The sequence below is a fragment of the Salminus brasiliensis genome, chromosome 2 (assembly GCF_030463535.1).
Source record: "Salminus brasiliensis chromosome 2, fSalBra1.hap2, whole genome shotgun sequence".
NCBI lineage: Eukaryota > Metazoa > Chordata > Actinopteri > Characiformes > Bryconidae > Salminus > Salminus brasiliensis.
The window spans coordinates 16,883,477-16,907,041 of NC_132879.1; the positions used below are offsets into that span (position 1 = coordinate 16,883,477).

At 39.5% G+C, this 23,565-nt stretch overlaps 2 protein-coding genes across 3 annotated transcripts in view; both read left to right on the forward strand.

The window, feature by feature from the left end:
• The window catches only part of rpl26 (ribosomal protein L26), a 164,083-nt gene that overhangs the window by 69,552 nt on the left and 70,966 nt on the right, over positions 1 to 23,565 (forward strand). The window lies entirely within an intron of this gene.
• il21 (interleukin 21) lies at positions 1,070 to 3,944 on the forward strand. Of its 2 annotated transcripts, XM_072673603.1 has the most exons (7): positions 1,070 to 1,160; positions 1,281 to 1,375; positions 1,469 to 1,510; positions 2,463 to 2,576; positions 2,808 to 2,846; positions 2,958 to 3,041; positions 3,436 to 3,944. In XM_072673603.1, the coding sequence occupies exons 2-7, from the start codon at positions 1,325 to 1,327 to the stop codon at positions 3,454 to 3,456; spliced, it is 351 nt and encodes a 116-aa protein (XP_072529704.1). In that variant the 5' UTR covers positions 1,070 to 1,160; positions 1,281 to 1,324; the 3' UTR covers positions 3,457 to 3,944. The 2 variants fall into 2 exon arrangements, with proteins under 2 accessions (XP_072529704.1, XP_072529703.1); XM_072673602.1 differs by having other exon boundaries at positions 1,083 to 1,375.

Genomic DNA, 23,565 nt, shown 5'->3' on the forward strand with positions numbered 1-23,565 from the left:
CGAAACTCGGCTCCTGACACGATTACAGGAGGAAAGTTGTGAGTCATTTCGTTTTTACTTGAATGCATTCTCTTCCATGAGCTGAGACAGAGACTCCATCTGTCAGAGGAATCCCCAGCACAGCACACTCGTCGTCCCTACCGCTGTCCCTCTCCACCAGCCTGGGGGTCACCTGGGCTTTTCCCTACCATAAAGACACATGTCCCCCACCCACCGCTTCCTGCTTAGTCAAGCCTATGTCCTGTCATTGGTCGACGTAGGGGTTCTTTCACAGGCTCAAGCGTGACTTCATTTCCTTCGCCGTGATGTATGCTTCTGATTATGTCATTAAGACCAGGCAGTTACCCACTAATGCCACAAGTGGAGATGACACAAACACCCATGCAAATGTACATGTAACACATACAAACAATTCCCACAGAATTCTGTGTGGAAGAATCAGACACAATGGGGGGGTGGAGGGTGAGGTAAATATGCAGAAAATCATAAAGTTAAGTCTATTATGATCTAAGCAAAACCAAAGCAAAAACCACACAATCTAAAAAATCCAGTGTTTGGATGGACAAAAGTTTCGGGGTGGGACTGGAGTTTCACAATGACCTTTTTTCTTTTGGTGCAAATCGTTGATCTTCCCTTTTCAGAAGAAGCCAATGTTACAAATCTGCTATTTTTATCTGGCATGTAGAAAAGAACATTAAAAAGACTTCCTGTTGTTGTCTTGAATCAACATGGTTTTGAGTGGGAAGGCACATTGAAAAAGCACCTTTCTACACTAACATACGCTCAGCTGCACTGACATCTCTCTGTCACACACACACACACACACACACACACACACACATACACACACACATACACACACACACCCCTAGACCCGCTGCTGATTCAGAATGAGAAGAGGAACTGAGAACCCTTCGTAGTTTCCTGCAAAATGTGCAAAAAAGACAGGTCAGGTTCACACACACACATAGACATACACATACACACACACTCTCGCATCCGTACACCCCCCCACGCACGCGCCTTTCGACGCACCTTTCGGCGGCAGTCGTAACGGAGTCAATGGAAAAGAAAAAGTCATTAGTCACTGTTTGTCCCTGAGTTTTTCCTTTCTCAACTCAGAAGCGGTTTTCCTGAGTCCCGAAGGATCATATAAAAAGGTAAGTGTGCACCTTTAGTCAGTATGAACAGCACCTAATCAAAGAATCAGTAGTCCATTAGAGCTATAGTACAGGTTAGGATGAGGACGATTTTCTCTTGTGTTCTGTGTGCTCTGCTAGCACTGGCGTGCTGGACTGAAACAGCATCTGCTTCGGATAGCAACATGCTCCACGCTACAATTAAACTTCTAACGCAGTTCAACTTAACAGTAAAGGTTAGTTGCTCATTTTAAACATTTGCCTTGATGTTGTGCAATGTGTCTCAAAATTGACTTATTTTTAATAACTTATTTTATTCTGCTTTGCAGCAAACAAACACCCGTTTCTCCACGCCTACCAATGGCATTGAGGTAAGCAACCTGATATCTGTTCTACATTGTCAAATAAATTCAAATGTGTTCTTCAGCTGAAATTTCTTGCTTCAGGCTTACAATGAAATAAAACTTAAACATCAAATCAGCTGCATCATGTTAGCAGTTATGGATATTTAAATAAGTGCAGAATTGAGAAAATATGATTCATTACAAACCACTGTTATTTAATACCACAAAGGATTTATTTCACTTTTGCAAAGAAGTGAATAGTTAACAATGAGATGAATGGGTTATAGTCATCATAAAATCTGTGTCTCACTGTGCAACCTGCTGAAAGAGAGACAGTCTTTAGGGTTTTAAGTGTTCTCTATGGCTTGTGAGAGAGAGAGAGAGAGAGAGAGAGAGAGAGAGAGTCAAAGTGAAAAAGTAAGTCATGCAAGAGTTTGAAAAGTGTGTCTAGTTTAGGAGAATTTTGATGAGTAATGAAACAATAGCATGTATGTGGGCTGCTGGAATGGTCGCGTTGCTTCAGTGTTTTCTGCATTCAGCCTCTCCCGCGCTCTCTGCCAGCGCGGAGAGTCTCCTTTTATCAAAATGAGTCAAAAACTGACATTTTCCATATTTAACAACAAACATGGTTGTTTTTGTAAATGCAGTTGTACGTTCTCACGGAACAGTCTCAAAATACAAGTAGTTTCATGTGGAAATTATGATGGTTCCCTGTTGGTTCTGTGAACTGAGCTCAGGAAGGGGAATTCAAAATAAATGCACAGCACTATTTCTGAGAAGCAAAGAGATGTTGATCGTAACATTTTTTTTGTTTTTTTTAATCTTCGGCATCACCGACATACTTGATGCCTTCACTAAACCAGATTGTTGACTCAGAGTCTCCTGATCTCAGATTTCATAAGATGAAATTGAATTGATGAAATTTCATAAAATGAAATTGAACAAAAGGATTTACAAAATGCTTCTTGTTTGTGTTTAGGACTGCTGCTCCCAGTCTGCCCTAAAGTGTTTCCAGTCCCAGCTGAATACAATTACCAGCAATAATAAGGAACTGCAGCACAAACTACAAAAGAATCTGCTTAAGTCCAGCATTGTAAGTAGAACCAAGTTACTTGAGAGTGTCACAAATCAATAGCCTTTCTTCACTTGGTAAAAGATTTGTAGGTCTATTTTAATAACCAAGTTGTCGTATGATAATTTACTATATATAATACATAGAATAATCTATAAGAAAAGACAAAATTCTATGTTTCTCTATTGTCCTTAATGCAGACGTTTTTAAAATTGTAATAGCCTTAACCCCCTGTTGTTGATGTTGTTGTAGGTGAAGGGTGTGGACAGGTGCACTGTGGAAGAGAAAGCGGTGAGTATCAACAACAAGGCAGAACACTTGCTACAATTTGATATCCTGTGTCTTAGACCAGATCCCAATATGCCAAAAACTGATTTTATCTGCTCTGTATTCCATCTTTAGAGAGTCCAGTGTGCGTCTTGCAACTCTTACAACAAGACCGACAGTCAGGTTTTCCTGAAGAATTTACTGCTCCTTTTGCAGAAGGTGAGTTATTTTTTACGAATTCACTATTATCTGTCTGAGCACATGACATTTCCTGGTACCCTCATTGAAAAAAAGTTAATATAGTGTAGATTTGATCAGTGTACAGAAAGGCATCTGCCTGGTGTCAGGCCCTCTGTGATGCTCATACTGATATCATTGGCCTCCTTTGACAAATAAATGAATAATCTACCATCTGGTCACATGCTTCTTAACTAATACCACGAGGCCCCTTTTGGGCATGGTCAGATATCCTGCTCACAAACTTTTTGTTGGCTTTTGGCTGAAACTTAAACTGGCCCAAATTTGCAAGCTTTTTTGAATAATGAGGGGGAAATGTGTGTCTAATAGATACAAAATCTCAATCTGTGAATAATATTGTTCTTTTCTATTGCAGGCTTATTCACGACTAAATTAAGTGTGATGATAATGATGGAATGCGAATGTGTGGACGACACTACCTCATGAAGACTTGGTGCAGCCTTCTGGACCAACTTATCTATTTATTGACTATTTATTCATTGTTTTCTTTATTATTTCTTTTTGGTGAGAAATTGTCTTATTTTCTATATTTTTATATGTTTTCAGAGTGGTTAAGAGGTGGAGCAAATCTTTAGAAATGTCTATGAAATGTGTTAAAAATGCATAGAAATATTCAGTAATGAGTGTCAGACTGGTCTAACGTTGTTAAAAAAATGGTATAGGAGGAAGAGTTAATCTAGGCCTGATGGATTTATAGATGCTGCTATAGCTCCTCCTATTGTAAGGGCAATATAATGACAGCCTTGTCCTTATATGTTTACCTCTTGTCCAAAATGAGCAAAATCAAATGTCTCAAAGGTTAATTGAAGTATCTTCAAGAATGAAATACTCATGTCTCATAATGAGACTTACTGTATCACAACTGTCCTGAATTCAACGTGATATTTTTATATTTGTTATTTATTTCCTATTAAAAGTATTTTAGCAGAAATCATGGTTGTGGAAATGATTACAAGCTAAGCTTTTACAAAACACAGCAATACATATAGCAAATAAGTAAGACCTTCTGTTTGAAAAATTGCACACACATCTAGTCAAACAAAAGTTTGCAAGAAGTGCAGAAGACAAGAAAAAAAATAGAAAGGATGGTAAAGATTTCCACTTTGACAGCACCTTCCTTGTGAATAAAGACCTGGCAAACCTATTTATATCCCCTTTCAGACATGCATGGTCACCCAGAACTATTTCAAACATTACCCAGAGGAGCTGTATGTGTGAATGCAAATGTCTGAGTCATTTGTATTGGACATTAACAGGACTTTATCCCTAGTACAGAGTCCGGGTAATGTCCGATTGGAGCCGAACGTTTTCCAGAAATTTCACAGCTTCATACAGAATTAATACCTCATGCACACACTATGCTGGCCGATGCCTTTTGTCTTAACCAGGTGAAACGTTTAGTGAGAACATCTCCGGATGTATGCGTCTGAAGAATCATGTCTGGAATTAACCTGCTCAAAGGCAACAAGACATCTTTTGCGGATCTGTAGATCAAACTGTGCAACTCGAGCTATCCATGTTGAGATCCCTAACATCATGTCTTGTACCTCACACAGCTCAGCTAGGGCCCCAAGAGAGACATCATATTGTTGCTCCAGCAAACTAAGACAACCCCTTTCCGTAGGAAAACTCTGCAGGACTGACTCATGTGATGCCAGGATCTACATAGGTTTACCATATCAAATTTATTAAAAGTTAGGAAATCTGAAAGTAAAAGAAGCATGTGGACACTACAGGATTTTATACAAATATGACTTGGGTTACGCACCATTTCACAGTTCTTGCAAGAAGCCTTGTGGCCAGTCCACCAAAGTTACTTGGGGCATTAGCAGCGCTTTGGTTATCAATCAAAATTCATTTATCTGTTATTTTAAGGTACAATTGCTACATAAGTGTACATAAAAGGAAAATAATATATACGCATTTATATTTGTGTGGATTATATGCTCATTTTTTGCATCTGCAAATTCTAATAAGGAAATCACTGATTCTTGAGGTAAGGGACAAAATAATTCTTTATTTTTTTTGTACAATTATGAAAACTGACATGTATTCACTTTATAACTTTATTTGTGTCAACTCAGTCAGACACACCAAAAGGCCTATTTTATTTTCTCAATTCAACAAGAATGTAAACTCTTTAAGTACCTAATAATGGGGATCTGTAAGGAATAAAATGCATTATATTCATTTTTTATCTCTTTTCATACTATTTATTTTTGTTTTCGATAGGTAGTTTTTATGGTAAATAATTTCATTTTATGTTTTATGGGATATTTATATTATGCATTTCTAGTATTTAAACACTTTTCTGGCAGTTTAGCATTATGACCTCTTGCTGAGGACAGACTAGGTTATGTATTTTTCCAAGTTACAACAGACACTGAAACCAATGTTTGCAGTGTTTGCAACCAAGGTTAAGCCTCAAAGAATTTATTGACAAGTATATAGTGGTGCCATCTAGTGGCCTTTTGGTCCTCTACAGCCTTTTGCTAGTCATAATGTTGTGTTCTACAATATATAGATAATCCTTCTAAGATAAAAATTGTTATAGCAGTGGTTAATTTCACATAAAAAAAATCTAAATACATAACTAGCATATCTACAGTTATCTACAAAAAGACCAGAAGCGGAATTTAATATGACTGCAAATTCCCCCTGAAATGTATTCATCAGTTTCAAAAAATATATCATGTTCTCAACATTCTCAGCAAATACGGCATCAGCACCCTTCTTTCTTTCTGCATTCTTAAAAGGGAATTTCTCCTTATTTAATATTGCAGCCCTAATATCTAATTACTTTTTAGGTAAATTCCAGAAAGCCCAAGTGGTTTTATACGAACAATCAGTTTAATCTTTTTCATTGGTTGCAGCCTCTATTCCTAAATTAAAAGAGTAATTTATAGTCTTAGTAGTAAATTTCTTTAGCACAGCACACCTTTTTTTGGCTCATTTGCAGTGTTAATACTTGGCATACGGTGACAAACTGCACACAGAAAACTTTACACAAAACCTTACCTGACTTGAGTGGTAATCTAGCCATTTTCTATTGAAATATTTTGAACTAGAGGTCACTCCTTTACTCTGGAAACATGTAAGTTTTCATTCCAGTCAAACAGAGGCACAGTTTATATAACTAATCAAGCACTGAAGGGTGCTGATGAAACTGATTGTGAATATGCAGCCACAATAGCCCTTTTTGGATAAAATTGGTGACTCCTGCTATAAACAATGTGGGCAGTATTGTCATGACGTACTACTGTTTGCAAATTCTTCTGGTAGGTAGTTCAAAATGTAAGCAAGAAATGGCATTTAACTAGATCGGTGTAAGTTGAGGTCTGGAAACTGCTGGTAGGATTGAGTTTGGCCTCCACCAATCCACTGTGAGGTAGATGACACAAATAGAGGAAATTCAGAGCTTCTGTTTTTCTCCCAATGAGTGGTTGTCCAGCTAAAATATTACTCCAATGGTTGAACAATATTATGGGTCACAATAAACATAAAAAAGTGCCTGCATCTCCTTTCAAAAGAACGCAAAACCAAGACATCTACCTATATACAAAGGCATTGGGGCACAGCACCTAATCATTGAATTCAGGTGTTTTAGGTCAGGTTTTATTCTGTCCCTTTGTCACAGGTTTATAAAATCAAACATCTAGTCATGCAGTCTGCTTTACAAACATTTTAGAAAGAATGGATGGTTTTAAAGAGCTCAGTGAATTCCAGCATGTTACTGTAATAGGATGCCACCATTTCAACAAATCAATTCAACAAAAGCTGATTAATTTTATTTCCATCTAGATATTCCATAACCAACTGTGAATGATATTATTTAAGTATTTAAGTGGAAGCGTATAAAAACCACAGCAACTAAGCCACAAAGTTACAGAGTAGCTGAATGCAACCAAGAATATATATCACCAAGAATAATGACATGCATTGGATAGAGTGATGTAAAGCATACCATCGCTGGACACTTATTCTGTGGAGTGAGGAATCACGATTTACTATCTGACATTCTGAGGAATGAGTCCGAGTTTGGCAAATGCCAGGAGAACATTGCCTGCCTGTGTGAACTGCGCCAACTGTAATGTTTGGTGGAGGAGGGATAATGCTATAGGGTTGTTTTTCAGGGGTTGGCCTAGGACACTTAGCCTTAGCATACCAAGGCATTTTGGACAGTTGTATGCTTCCAACTTTGTGGAAACAGTTCAGGGAAGACCATTTTCAGTTCTAGCATGGCTGTGCCTCAGTGAACAAACCAAGGTCATAAAGGCATGGTTGAAAGAGTCTGAAGTCAAAGAACTTCAGAGCCCTGAATTCAGCACTATCATTAACCCTTCGGTAAATGAAAGAAAAACCCACAAAGATCACAGAAATAACATGAAATTTGACAAAAGTAATAATAAATATGCTATGCTAAGAATATGCTAAAAATGCTATGAAAATGAGCAAATGAAAATCCAACATTGATTTTGCACCATGGTTCAACAGAATTATTTAAATAAATAAACTCATTAAACAGGCCTGGACAAAAATTATGGTACCCCTGAAAATAATGTGACCAGGGACATGTTAAATCAAGGTGTGTCCACTAATCAGCATCACAATCTTGTAATCAGTCAGTAATGGGCCTATATATAGAGCTACACATAGTCACTGTGCTGTTTGGTGACATGGCGTGTACCACACTCAACATGGACCAGAGGAAGCAAAAAAAAAGTTGTCTCAGGAGATTAGAAAGAAAATTATAGACAAGCATGTTAAATGTAAAGGTTATAAGACCATCTCCAAGCAGCTTGATGGTCCTGTGACTACAGTTGCACATGGGACACAGGGTGTCTTGAATCTGTGCAGGGTACAATGAAATCTCAAGACTATCAAGGGATTCTAGAGAGAAATGAGCTGCCCAGTGTCAGAAAGCTTGGTCTAAGTCGTAGGTCATGATCATGAACACACAGCTAAAAACACCCAAGAATGGCTAAGAGGAAAACATTGGACTATTCTGAAGTGACCTTCTATGAGCCCTGACCTAAATCCTATTGGGCATCTTTGGAAGGAGCTGAAACATGCCATCTGGAAAAGGCACCCTTCAAACCTGAGACAACAAGAGCAGTTTGCTCATGAGGAGTGGGCCAAATACCTGCTGAGAGATGCAGAAGTCTCATTGACAGTTAAAGGAAATGTTTAATTGCAGTGATTGCATTAAAAGGTTGTACAACAAAATATTAAGTTAAGGGTACCATTATTTCTGTCCAGGCCTGTTTCATGAGCTTATTTTTTAAAATAATTCTGTTGAAGTATGGTTGAAAAGCAATGTCTGACTTTCATTGGTTAATTTTCATAGCATTTTTATTTATTATTACTTTTGTCAGATTCAAGTTATTTCTGTGACCATTGTGGGTTTTTCTTTCATTAACCGAGGTGTACCAACAATTTGGTCAACATGTTTATGTGGTATGTGGTACGGCAGTCCCAATCATTTAAAAATTCCAAAACTTTATGGCTTGGTCACATTTCACCTGGGCCTGTGAGGGTCTCTCTTACATCTTCATGTGAAGTCTAAGAAGTTCTAGCTCCAATTCCACTGTTTTGTAGTGCCTGAAGAGTTACCAAAAGATAAATGTTATGACTTTGTATTTAGTTTTTGAGCATATTACTGAGGTCACCTCTGTTAACATACAGGCTTCACAAATCAACAAAATATATACTCTAGCATTACTCTTGCTGCATTTGCTTCAAAAAAAAAACAAAAAAACATTCCTTCTCAAACCTGAATGAAAGAGTAAGAGTCTATTGAGTGAGAGAGTATGCATTTAATGAATGGAATTGTACCCTTACCTTGATCTTCATTGCTTGGTGGGACAGCACTTCCTCCCCTTAAGGATCACTGTGGGGTTAGCACCAGCACGTATACTTAAAATTTGATGGGTAATAAACAGGCAGTTAATTAGTAATATTATGATATCAAATTACAATTCTCTAGTACTGTCTATTGCCTTGAAGTTACTAAATAACAAGTAAAAGGTTTGAAATGGCACAATAGTGGTGACATGATTAAACTATTAATAATTCACATCCCAATTTTTATAAAACAAGCCCCTTTCAGACATGTACGGTAACCCCAAATTTTCCAGACATTTCCTGGAGCAGCTGGATGAGTGAATGCAAATGTTAGAGTCCATTGTTCACATGTGAAAATTGCTTTAGTCAGCAAATGCAGTAAAGAATCGAATAGTACTACACAATTTGACAGTCATTGTATTCATTCATTCAATTCATTAATTAAAATGTTTATTCACAGCATAGCATCTCACACCGTTTCTTTCAAATGTTGCTAGTTTTCTCAAACATATGGGTTATTACCCCCCCCCCCCAAAAAAAAAAAAAAACAAAAAAAAAAAAAAAAAAAAACAATGAACTACTTGGGATGAAATTGTGGTATTATTGTTGTCTTTAAATGATCAGGTACAAAGTAACAGGTTGCAATGACACTGAAACTAAAGGGCACAGAAATTGTAAAATTGTTTTCAGCTGGCTATTGCATCTCCCAATAGGTGAGAGCATCAGTTCTGCAGCAGAGAAGCACAAAATGTAACTTTAATGCTACAACGTACAACAGTGTGAATATACGTCAAAATAAGCTACAGTGCTAGCTTTGGCCTTAGCTAAGAAAACAGTCTCTGATTTGATGATGCATTACTCACAGGGCTCTATGATTTCCACAATGATAGATAGCTTATAAATAAACAGATAGCTTATTTAGTTTTTAGTTTTCTTTAAAGTTAGCTATAAAGATGGAAATGTGCAAAATCAGACAGTCAGACAGTAAGTCATCAACTGATTATAAATCGAATTTTATTGAACAAACATCCCAATGACAACAGCATTTTTTCAAAAATAGCTCAAAATGCAATTTTCCAGAATATTACGCACAACACAGTCAAAACATTTTATAGATGAAAAATCTGTTGCATTTACAGCATTAAAAGTCACATTTACTGAAATCAAGCTATTTTAATCAAAACAGGCCAAGTGCAATGTTAACATGGGACCCCTTGAGATCACCTTCACAATTCTTGCATCCACTGAGCTTGTGGGTTTTTGTTTCTGCTTGAATTTCTTTGCGGGATGTCAGAATATCCCCTGGAGCTGCTGTTCTGATATGAACTGCCTCCCACTCTCATAGATCTTTTGCTTGAAGATACTTAAAAGGTTATCAATAGGGTTGAGGTTAGGGGAGGTCGGTGGCCACACCATATGTTTCTGTCCTGCATATTGATGCATATTGATGGTGAAGATGATTTGCCATGGCTTGGTTCTTCTTTTTGTACCATGGAAGAAAGTGGTCAGTCTCCCCCATGATTCCGACCCAAAACATGACTCCCTGCTGATGTTGCAGCCTTGTTGAGACATGGCGGCCATAACCAACCATACACTACTCCATCCATCTGGACCATTCAGAATCCTACACCTTGAGGTTTGCAGGACTCCTGAGGCAGCAGCTCCAAGAACCTGTTTGCTGCTTTGTAACGGCATTTTAACACAATAAATTTGTCGGGCAAAAACCTTCCTCATTACGCCTTTATCAGCATGAACCCGTATGTGCTCTGAATCAGCCACAAATCTCTTCATAGTACAATGATCACGCACATTTTTGTGAAATATCTAATGACGCTTTTCGGCAGCAGAGAGACCCTTTTTCCCATATTACTTGAAACCTGTGGCCTGCGTAATAATGTGGAACGTCCTTCTTAAGTAGTTTTCCTTTAATTTGATTGCTTTCAATGATCCAAAGCCTTTAGACACAATACCATCCATGAGTTCAACTGAAAAACAAAAAAATGCATCATATTTTAAGGTGCATGTATTTGTCACTGTACTATGTACAGCGAAATGTGTCCTTTGCATTTGACCTATCCATGAGCCCAGAGCGACGGGCAGCAAACTCCAGCACTCGGTGAGCAGAGAAGGTGAAAGGCCTTGCTCAGGGGCCCAACAGTGGCAGCTTGCCAAGCCCGGGTACCGAACCCACAACCCTGTCATCAATAGCCCGGAGCTTTAACTGCTGAGCCACCACTGCCCCTTAGCCACTATTGTCCTTCTTTTTCCTTCCGCATTATTATTTGCACACGGCATACTTAAAAAAAAAAAATGATTATACACTGAGGCAGAGGGCCAGAAAATTAGAGCAACCCGTGTCATAACCAATGTACCAATTAAATATATATTTAGCAAGGAATATTACTGCATGCTGTTGCAAAGGGGGTGTTCTACATTCATTATGTGGCTGCAAACATGCATGCAGTTCGTAGGTGTATTTCATTTTCAAATGGTGCAACGCTATGAGTACTACCTCTGCCCTCTTGTGGAAACTAACCTAAACTACAGATGGATGTATATTTTCCACAATTCTATAAACATTATTTTTATACATTGTTTACATAGTAACACTATTTTAACCCACAACTCAAAGGTAGCTTGGGATTTTACAGCCCTGATATCAATGCTTAGACAAAAACAACTTCCACTTCATTACCATTATTGTATCATTTGCTGTAACATTTATTAAAACAACTATACTGAAACCACATTGGAAGGAGGTCTGAGACTGATCCCTTTGTGAGTGAACTTCGAGAGGTCTGAATTAGTTTAAGATACAATTAGTTTTAAATTAGTTTTGGAATTATGTTTTGATACAAATAAAAACATGGCTCAGGGATGTGAGACCACATGAACTGTTGACACAACCCACGTGTGAAAACACCAACGAAGCTGAGCTGCATTTGTTTAAGAAGAACTATGTGACCATTTAAAACCTTAAAACATACTGCAGAAATCATACCAAGCATACATTAGGATCATAAAGTGTTTGGATCTCACAGTAAGCCTCGATCAATCAATAATGAAAAGTAAATACATCACGCCACCTACACACATTCTAAAAAAAGCTTCCCTCAAAACTCAGCAACAAAGCATGATGTAGGCTTGTGAGGGAAGCCACAGACACCTAAAAAATCTAAATCAACCATAGACCATTCAGTGGCTTAAAATGCAGTCAAACACATTTTTACCAAAACAACACGGGGGGAGCTGGCAATTGACCCATACTACATATTCACAGTTCACACAACTTATTTTGAAAACAAGGACACACAGGATATTTGATGCAAAGCACCAAAACATAAAGAGTAACAGTTTAACCCCTTTGTGGAGAATTTTAAGATATCCTAGATTACAAGACAGGCCCATTAAAGTTTAAGTAGACGTTGTATCTTTAAAAAAGGTACTCTTTCGAACTATTAACATACAGAATCAGGCAAGACACTAAACTGAGAAGCCCGAGCAATTTTGCAACTGCGGCAGCTCACTGACCTGGTAAATGCTTTACTGCAATGCACAAACTATTGATAAGGCTTGATCACACTGTGAAATGCATTAAATATAAGCTGCAATGTTTAGAACTACTAAATTGCTAAGCAACATTTGATGTTCTTTAGGGCAAGCTCATGGAACCCTGCATTGTTGCTTATAAACATCAACATGGCAACATTATGCATTTGAAGAGGACCAATTATCATTCATGTCCTTGAGTTTGTAGACCCTCTGAGAGATGGATTAAAAAAAATGTTGTGTTATGCTGGCAGTTTTATGTTCTGAAAAGAAATCTAATAACGATATATATATATATATATATATAGAGAGAGAGAGAGAGAGAGAGAGAGAGGAATAGGTCCACAGACGTTTTTTCTTTATTATATATATAATAGGTCTGTGGACCCATTCCTCTGTGTCACAAAGAGGACGGTATATGTTTATCCTGCAAAAATAAACTAATGTAACATATTAGTAGGATATGTAGCTAGCTACTAGGTTCACAGAATGTACACATGAGGTCTGTACTTTTTTTATACGGTCATGGTTCTCCCTCGATGAAAGGTCAAAAATGCAGGGCATTCCTATGTTTGTAATACCCACTGATGAATTAAGCCTACTTTAGTCCTAGGACATCGAAGGTTATTTAGGCTGTAAGAAAAAAGTTATTCGAATTAGAGTGACACAAACAAACTAAATAACTGATTATTACATCTGTTAGTGTGCTTGGCTTAACTATTTCCAAATCGCCCTAACAGGGAACCTTGTAATGTTTGGCTAATCAGTTATTTAATAAACTAAATGAAATGTAATGGTTGTGAAATATATGAAATCTATGCAGCAGCTGGAATGAGTGAACACCTTAAAAGCATTATATTCTTTTAGCTTCATTTGTTAATATATTTTTAATACTGCTGAGCTAAATAGTTGTAAACAGTTCCAATGGCTGCCTAATGCTGGGATAAGACTGCAAGAATTTAGATGAGATGATTTTCACACAATATTGTTAAAGCTGACAAATTGCCATTGTTGGGCCTGAATATGAACGTTGTAACCGGCGAACAGCCATGTCGCGAGACCTACTCGAAGAACAGCAATTTGATGCCTGGGATACTGCACGACACCAAATGTCACTGTTCATTGACGGAGGATAGAGGTTTCAGAAAAAGTCTGTTGAACTGTGGCAACAAAACCCAACTGATTTTTTCACTAAAATCTGTGAATCTAACTGGCCTGTCTGAGAAAAGAGGTACAGGCAAAGTAAAGACCACAATTTGGAAACCTCAAGACTTTGTAGTAGTACTAGAAAGTGGGACCAGCAGTGGGCAACACTGAGTGAAAGACAAGACAAAGAGAAATATATATATACACAGTGGGGAAAAAAGTATTTGGTCAGTCACCAATTGTGCAAGTTCTCCCACTTAAAAAATGAGAGAGGCCAGTAATTGACATCATAGGTAGACCTGATGTCTCTCACGTAGAACTGTGAGAGACAAAATGAGAAAAAAAAAAAAATGAGAAAATCACACTGTCTGATTTTTATAGAATTTATTTGCAAATAATGGTGGAAAATAAGTATTTAAAGTTCATCTCAATAAGATAAGATAAGATAAGATAAGATAGTCCTTTATTAGTCCCGCAGTGGGGAAATTCCCAGTGTAACAGCAGAAAGGGATAGCAAGACACAAAAATTTGGATAAATAATTTACACTATATACACAATATAAATAAGAATTAAAAGAGCAATAACAATACTATTTACAGCAAAAGACTCTTAATTGCACATGGGGGGGGGGGGGGGGGGGGGTATTGCACATAGTATTCCCTGAACATGAACATGTGTGTGTAGTTAAGTGTGTGTGTATGTGGTCCGCTGGGAGCAGTGCTGGTTGTGCAGTCTGACGGCAGCAGGAAGGAAGGACCTGCGATACCGCTCCTTCACACACTTGGGGTGAAGCAGCCTGTCGCTAAAGGGAGCTGCCCAGTGCTGCCAGAGTCTCATGCATGGGGTGGGAGCTGTTCTCCAGCATGGATGCCAGCTTGGCTGTCATCCTCCTGTCTCCCACCACCTGCACTGGGTCTAAGAAGCACCCCAGGACAGAGCCGGCCCTCTTTATGAGTTTGTCCAGTCTCTTCTTATCTGCCGTCGAGATGCTACTGCCCCAGCAGACCACTCCATAAAAGATGGCAGATGCGACCACTGTGTCGAAGAATGTCCTCAGGAGTGCTCCCTGCACTCCAAAGGACCTCAATCTCCTCAGCAGGTAGAGTCTGCTCTGGCCTTTCTTGTAGAGTGCAGCAGTGTTGACTGACCAGTCCAGTTTGTTGTTCAGATGAACACCCAGGTATTTATAAGAGTCCACACTCTCGATGTTCATACCCTGGATGTTCACTGATGGAGGGGGGGTGTCTGCACCTGCAGAAATCCACCACCAGTTCTTTGGTCTTTCCAGCGTTTATCTGAAGGTGGTTCTGCAGACACCAGTCCACAAAGTCCTGAATAAGTTCTCTGTACTCGCTGTCCTCCTCATTGGATATGAGGCCGACGATCGCTGAGTCATCAGAGAACTTCTGGAGGTGACAGGTCGGTGAGCTGTACATGAAGTCAGCAGTGTACAGGGTGAAGAGGAACGGTGCCAAGACCGTTCCTTGAGGGGCTCCTGTGCTGCTGACCACCAAGTCAGAGACACAGTCCCGTGCCCTCACATACTGTGGTCGGTCGGTGAGGTAGTCCAGTATCCAGTTTGACAGGTGACTGTCCACTCCACAATGTCCCAACTTGTCCTTTAGAAGCCCTGGCTGTATGGTGTTAAAAGCACTGGAGAAATCGAAGGTGATCCTCACAGTGCTGCCGGGCTTCTCCAGGTGAGAAAGAGCTCTGTGTAGAAGATAGATGACAGCATCATCCACCCCGACACCAGGCTGGTAGGCGAACTGAAGAGGGTCCATGGATGGGCTCACCAGAGGGCGGATGTGGTTGAGGACCAGCCTCTCCAGTGACTTCATCAGATGGGAAGTCAGTGCCACCGGCCTGTAGCTGTTTAGGTCCTTTGGGTGCTGTGTTTTGGGCACAGGTACCACACAAGATGTTTTTCACAGCTGTGGTACTCTTCCCAGTTTCAGGCTCATGTTGAACATATGCTCAACTACCCTGCACAGCTGATCAGCGCAGGACTTGAGGAGCCTGGCACTGATTCCATCAGGACCTGTAGCTTTCTTAGGCTTGATCTTCCTCAGCTCATTTCTCACCTGGGTTGTTGTGAAGGACAGGTTGGAGCAGGGGGGCTGGGTGCTGGAATGTGTGAATGGGTGGTTGATGCTGCCAGACGATGAGCCATTAGGGAATGATGATGGTGATGATTGTGAGCCAAAAGTTCTGAGAGAAGAAGAAGGGGGAGGGCAGCATGATGGTAGTGCTGCTGAGTGGGGATACAGCAGGGGTGTCTTTGTGGGGGCAGGGCTAGGTGATTGATCAAATCTGTTAAAAAATAGATTGAGATCATTCACCCACTTCTGGTCCCCCGCCACCTGGGAGTTGGACTTTGTGTGGCCAGAAATGGTTTGAAGGCCTTTCCACGCTCCCCTGACGTTGTTCTGCTGCAACTGTTCCTCCAGCTTCCTCTTGTAGCTGGCTTTCCCCTCCCTGATCTTCCTTCTCAGTTCCCTCTGCACAGCTTTCAGCTCATCCTTGTCACCAGATCTGAAGGCCCTCTTTTTCGCTTTTAGGAGAGCCTTTATATCTGGATTAATCCATGGCTTGTTGTTGGAAAAACACCAAACAGTCTTGGTGGGCACGGTGTTATCCACACAGAAGTTGACGTAGTCCGTAATGCAGTGAGTGAGATTGTCAATGTCCTCCCCATTAGGATCACACAGTTCTTCCCACACCGTTGTTTCGAAGCAGTCCTTCAGAGCCTCCTCAGACTCCTTAGACCATTTCTTCACTGTACGGGTGACAGCTGGTTCCCTATGTACAATACTTTGTTATATATCCTTTGTTGGCAATGACAGAGGTCAAACATTTTCTATAAGTCTTCACAAGGTTGGCACACACTGTTTGTATGTTGGGTCATTCCTGCATGCAGATCTCCTCTAGAGCAGTGATGTTCTACTGTGAAATCTACTGTGGGAGCAATAATCAGAAAATGGGAGACCTACAAGACCACTGCTAATCTCCCTCAATCAGGGGCTCCACGCAAGATCTCAGCCCGTGGGGTCAAAATGATCACAAGAACGGTGAGCAAAAATCCCAGAACCACACGGGGGGACCTAGTGAATGACCTGCAGAAAGCTGGGACCAACGTTACAAAGGCTACAGTCAGTAACACACTACGCCACCAGGGACTCAGATCTTGCAGTGCCAGATGTGTTCCCCTGCTTAAGCCAGTACATATCCGGGCGCGTCTGAAGTTTGCTAGAGAGTATTGGGAGAATGTCTTATGGTCAGACGAAACCAAAGTAGAACTGTTTGGTACAAACACAACTCGTGTTTGGAGGAGAGAGAATGCTGAGTTGCATCCAAAGAACACCATACCAACTATGAAGCATGGGGGTGGCAACATCATGCTTTGGGGCTGTTTCTCTGCAAAGGGACTATGACGACTGGTCCGTGTACATGAGAGAATGAATGGGGCCATGTATTTTGAGTTTTTTAAGTGCAAACCTCCTTCCATCAGCAAGGGCATTGAAGATGAAACGTGGCTGGGTCTTTCAGCATGACAATGATCCCAAGCACACTGCCAGGGAAACAAAGGTCCTGGAGTGGCCTAGCCAGTCTCCTAATCTCAACCCCATAGAAAACCTTTGGAGGGAGTTGAAAGTCCGTGTTGCCCGCCAACAGCCCCAAAACATCACTGCTTTAGAGGAGATCTGCATGGAGGAATGGGCCAACATACCAGCAATGGTGTGTGCCAACCTTGTGAAGACTTACAGAAAACATTTGACCTCTGTCATTGCCAACAAAGGATATATAACAAAGTATTGAGATGAACTTTTGTTATTGACCAAATACTTATTCTCCACCATTATTTGCAAATAAATTCTTTAAAAATCAGACAATGTGATTTTCTGATTTTTTTTTTCTCATTTTGTCTCTCATAGTTGAGGTCTCCCTATGATGTCAATTACAGGCCTCTCTCATCTTTTTAAGTTGGAGAACTTGCACAATTGGTGACTGACTAAATACTTTTTCCCCCCACTGTATATATATATATATATATATATATATATATATATACACAGTCATGCCCGAAAGTATTCATACCCCTGGCAAAGTTTGATTTAAATTTACTTTTATTTAACCAGAAGTTATATTTTTGCCTTGAAACGACACAGGCATCTCCCAGGAGATAACACGATGATGTACAAGAGGCATCATTCTGGGAAAAAGTATTTCTCAGCTTTTATACACATTTGAACAAAAAGTGGCATGTCCAAAATTATTCATACCCTTTGAAAACTGTCACAGTATATGGGAAAATCCAAAGTTCTATACCATTCCAAATAGTCCAAGCTGTTTTAAAGCATCCTAATTATCCTGATTCATTGGGAACAGCTGTTTTAATCAACTCAACAGGAGAAAAACAGCAGCTCTCTGCAGTTGGTTTGTGGACAGTCATGGCTAAGACAAAGGAGCTCACTAAGGACCTGCGGCTGTGCATTGTGGCCGCTCACAAGTCAGGAAAGGGCTATAAAGCCATATCAAAATGTTTTCAAGTTCCAGTGGCTACAGTGCAAAGTATTATTAAAAAATACAAGAAGTTCCGCACTGTGGAAAATCTCAGAAGATGTGGTCGGAAGCCAAAAGTGACACCTGTGCTGGCCAGGAGAATAGTGAGAGAGGTGAAGAAAAATCCAAGGATCACCACCAAGGCCATCCTGGTGAATCTGGACTCTGCTGGTGGCGACATCTCAAGGCAGACAGTTCAACGGACACTGCACACTGCTGGGTTCCACGGACGCAGGCCAAGGAGGACACCACTTCTCCAGAAAAGGCACACAAAAGTCCGCTTGACCTTTGCAAATGCTCATCTGGACAAAGAAGAAGACTTCTGGTGTTCTGTTTTATGGTCAGATTAAACAAAAATTGAATTGTTTGGCCACAATGATGTGTGCACCATTTGGCGTAAAAAAGGAGAAGCCTTCAACCCTAAGAACACCATCCCCACTGTCAAACATGGTGGTGGGAACCTAATGTTTTGGGGGTGTTTTTCAGCCAATGGACCAGGGAACTTGATCGCAGTAAATGGCACCATGAAAAAAGAGCAATACATCAAGATTCTCAACAACATCATCAGGCAGTCTGCAGAGAAACTTGGCCTTGGGAACCGGTGGACATTTCAGCACAACAACGACCCAAAACACACAACCAAAGTGGTGAAGAAATGGTTAGCAGACAAAAACATTAATGTTTTGCAGTGGCCCAGCCAGAGTCCTGACTTGAATCCAATTGAGAATCTGTGGAGGGAGCTAAAGATCAGGGTGATGGCAAGGAGACCCTCGAACCTCAAAGAGTTGGAGCTCATCACTAAAGATGAATGGGCAAAAATACCAGTGGAGACATGCAAAAAGCTGGTCAGCAATTACAGGAAGCGTTTGATTGCTGTAATAGCCAATAAAGGCTTTTCTATTAATTATTGAGAAGGGTATGAATAATTTTGGACATGCCACTTTTTGTTCAAATGTGTATAAAAGCTGAGAAATATTTTTTCCCACGATGATGCCTCTTGTACATCATCGTGTTATCTCCTGGGAGATGCCTGTGTCATTTCCAGGCAAAAATATAATTTCTGGTTAAATAAAAGTAAATTAAAGTCAAACTTTGACAGGGGTATGAATACTTTCGGGCATGACTGTATATGTTTTTTTTGTTTTTTTTTATTTATGGACAAATGTACATTTCCACAGGCAGTTTGAGAGAATCAGTGGGTGGGCCTGGGCTCACTGGGCTCCTTCACAGCACTACCACTGATCTAAATGTATATTAGTACTGATGTACTAATGAATGATACTGAATGATACTGATAAGATAAAGGCATGCATAGATTTCTCATCTTTTTAAGTGGGAGAACTTGCACAATTGGTGACTGCCTAAATACTTTTTATATATATATATATATTACAATGTTTTCTTGTAGTCCTCCTTAAGTCCTCCTTAACACAAAATAGAAACAATTATTTAAGTAATACAAATACACAAAAAATAAGTTATGAAACTATTAAATTACAGTCTCAAGATCAAGACCGAACTCAGGTATTACATTTATCAAACTCACAGTCAGACCAAAGCCTTTTATAAAGTAAACCAGCATCGGTTTCTTTAAACATGTCACAATGACAAGCTGAATTAGATGATTATAGCCCAAAGTCTGATGATTCTGTTACCACTTACCAAACTGGTCAACATAGTGAACAACTAAATATACAGTTAAAATATGAACATAAAAGCTAAAGCTCTAGTTTAAAGATGTTTGAACAACGCTAGGTGGACATCTGGGTCACACCAGAGGGAAAAGTTTTTAGCGTCTCTTAGAGGTTACGGTTTTCCATTTAATTTTTATCTACAGGGGAAACACGCCCTCATGTGGTCACAGACATTCTGATACTGCAGCAAAAGAGAAAAAGTCATTGCCTCAAAGGATGTATACTAATATACTCACAAATAGCCACATAAATTTGTTCAGTGCGGCATTAGCATTAGGAGCTACATACATTGCTAAAAGAATCACATAATGAAAAATCCAATCTGGATTCAGGCCTCATCATAGCACTGAGACAGCTCTAGTTAAGATAACAAATGATGATCTTGCCACCAATCAAGGCTGCATATCCCTGATGGTGCTACTCGAGTTTGTAAATGTAAATGATGCATCTTTTAATTATACATAAGAGACGTAGAATCCCCCAAGGATCTATTTTTTACCATTATTATTCACATTATACTTTATAGTTTACTACACATTATAGTTCTTCAACTAGTTTAAAATGCTGCAGGAAGGCTCCTTACTAAAACTAGAAAATCTGATTATATCAGTCCAGTTCTATCAGCACAATTTCGTATTGAATAAAAATCTTCTTCTATTGACATATAAACCTTACATGGGCTTGCTCCCTGCGAGTGCCTGCGAGACCTCATGTCCTATTATGAACCATTATGATTATAGGGTGCTGGCTTTTTACTAGTTCCCAGAATTCAAAAGGCTTTGGCAGGGATAAGAGCCATTTCGTTTGAAGCCATCAATTCTGGAATAGCCTTACAGATAATTGCCAGGAGTCAAACACAGTCCAAATTTTCAAGTCTAGAAAACCTTTTTTGGTAATTAATTTTCCCTTTGGAAAAAATATGCAGATCTTGGGGTTCATGGACATGGGGAACTGTGGTAACAAGGATAACTGTGGTGGACCATCATCATTATCCCTGTACCAAAGAAGTCCCTAGTGTCCCGAGATGCTGGCGCCATCATGCCACCACCTGCACATGATTACTCCAGTGTGTGGGCAATGGAGCAGATGCCAGGGTGCTCCCATGTCTGTGTTACCTTCTGGCTCTCTCTTTTTTAGTTAGGCTGCTATAGTCAGCTCTGCCGAAATTGCCTGCCAAACTCCGATAATGTTCATATTCTCTGTACTCTATAAATCCAAACAGGACAAATTCCACCAATGTTAATGACTGCCCACCTCTCCGACCTGACAATAATGGAAGCTTGGACGTCAGGCTCTCCTGTTACCCGCCTCAAACAACCTACTTCTTCAGCTATTGCCCCCCCCCCTCAGACTAGGTGCACACCTAACACTTATTTGGAAGGCTGTTGGGTGGTGGAATTCAATGATTATTATTCAAATAATTCCATGAAAAATCCAGTATCAAACTTGACATAAATGTCCATGCCGAGTGCAAATGTCCACATTTTAGACAGTACCTTAACATATGTTCAGAGAATGAATATAGTAATTAGACCAAATATGACCCAATATCCTCCAACACATAGCTTTTAAAGTCAGGAATCTCAGCTGCTATAATGGAAATGGACAGATACAGTCAGTGACTGGAAGGCATTAATAACTTTTTTTAAGATTTTATTTTTATAAAAGCACTATGCTTGAGTATGAAGAGTGAGAACAGTTAAGAACAGACTCCTGAGTGTAAGTTTTTTCAGTACAGCAACATTTAATGTTTTAGAGTGTTGCTTGTTAAATCTTTGGCATCATTTTAATGTGTAAATTGCTGAACTAACAATATTATTTTTCTTTTATTACAGAGTTATGATATGTGGTTAGTCAAAAAAGTCCAACTGCTCCCTACATGCTGACAGGTGCACAAAAAATGTTTTGCACAGGTGTCTGTAGATTTGTCATTACATGCATCAAAATACCACAAGGGTATGATTTCCAGCTGGGGATTTCAAGTGGACAGCCACAACAGCTGCACATCTTCAAACTGCATACACAACAGTGACAACATGCTGTGTGTGCACTGTCTGAAAGGACTAATGTTTAATGCACTGCTTACCTCGTGCATACGCATTATGGTGAGAAAGCACTATGATGTGTTTGTCACCTAGCTATGGACACAGAGTCAATACCATACTACAGAGATGAACAGATCTGGGCCATGTCAGACCACAGTGACCAGGGTTTTACTCTCATGTTGATGTAATGTTCGTATCTCATCAACATGTCTCAACCTAGTTGGGGCATATCACTGGCATGACTGACATAAAAAAAAATTGCCAGGTAAAAAAGGTTAGGTTAGATTTTCACATATTCAGTGTTAATTACAGATAAAGATATAAACAGTGATTTCAAGCTTAAAATACTATTTTAAAATACTTAAAATACTGGTTCACACATTTAGTGGCGAAGCACTCTTATACCTATGAAGTGAATGATTTTATATTTTAACTAACAGAGGGTCCATTAATGAATGATAAATTGATGAGAAGCACTACAAAATTGATGTTAAGCGTTGAAAAATGACTTCTGTACTAATTGCTTTTGTTTAGAACAACAATCAAAGAACAACTATATATTTTTAATATAACTGCTTGCTTGGTTAAATTTAAACTTAGAGTGGTTGTATATCTGCTAAATTGCTGACTAATCAATGCTCACATGCATAATATGCCGAACAATTTCGAAATGAAACAAGCAAACCAAATGAATGACACTATTTCACTCTCTCATACTCTCACACAGAATAAATAACTTTTGGAAAGTGGCTTTTTTACCGGCTTAGGTAAAAAAGACAAACACATTTCTTGAAGCCTCTATCTGGCCATTTTCATGATTCACATCTCCGATCTGCTTAAAAAACTGATCAGTGTTAGCAATAAGCTTCTTTCACCTATCTTCCCACACATTCAATCTCTTTACAACCAAAATTGAAATGAATCCCTTCGGAAGTATGGTCCCACCACTGGTATTTGCCGTGGCTGGGCCCTGGTTGGCGTGGTCCCAATCATGGGATTGGAATGTAGAACGTGATGTAACAATCAGCTTAGTTCCACTAGTTCATCCAACCTGCTTCCACCCAGCCCACGGCGGGTCTCGACAACACTAAAACACCCATGTTAATCAACACAAGTTTGTCTGTCATACTAGTCACACGCTTGTAGTCTCAGTTCTTGCCTGTTGATCCCCCCACACCGTTCTACAAAGATGGACACTTGATTTGGTATGTAACGGTCAAAATCTAGTTGCGCTGTTGCTCACTCCACGCAGAACGTTACAGAGAGCCAGAACTCACTTTGTCTTTTACAGCACCAACACCATTACTGACACAGGTGTTGTTTATGTTGCCAAAGTGATGCCACTACTAATTGTGTATTTTCAGAATTCTGGACAGCTGCTTAGAGGAGCCCACTGCTGCTGATTTAGTTCAGAAGTCAGAGTATTTATAAAGTTTTTTGAATTTGCATCATCTGGCCTTTTCCAACATTGCATGTGAACTTGTGCATGTCACTGTATATCCTCCACACAACAGGGTTGGTTATAAACACAAATGGACAATGACAGAAGTCCCTCGGAACCTCTCTCTCTCACACACACACACACACATACATACATATACATATATATATATATATATATATATATATATATATATATATAT

Excerpts from the sequence above, each read along its gene's own strand:
- il21 (XM_072673602.1), top strand. The coding sequence starts at position 1,241 with ATGAGGACGATTTTCTCTTGTGTTCTGTGTGCTCTGCTAGCACTGGCG. Across the intron at positions 1,511-2,462 it reads CGCCTACCAATGGCATTGAG|GACTGCTGCTCCCAGTCTGC; the intron begins GTAAGCAACCTG and ends GTTTGTGTTTAG. Across the intron at positions 3,042-3,435 it reads TACTGCTCCTTTTGCAGAAG|GCTTATTCACGACTAAATTA; the intron begins GTGAGTTATTTT and ends TTTCTATTGCAG.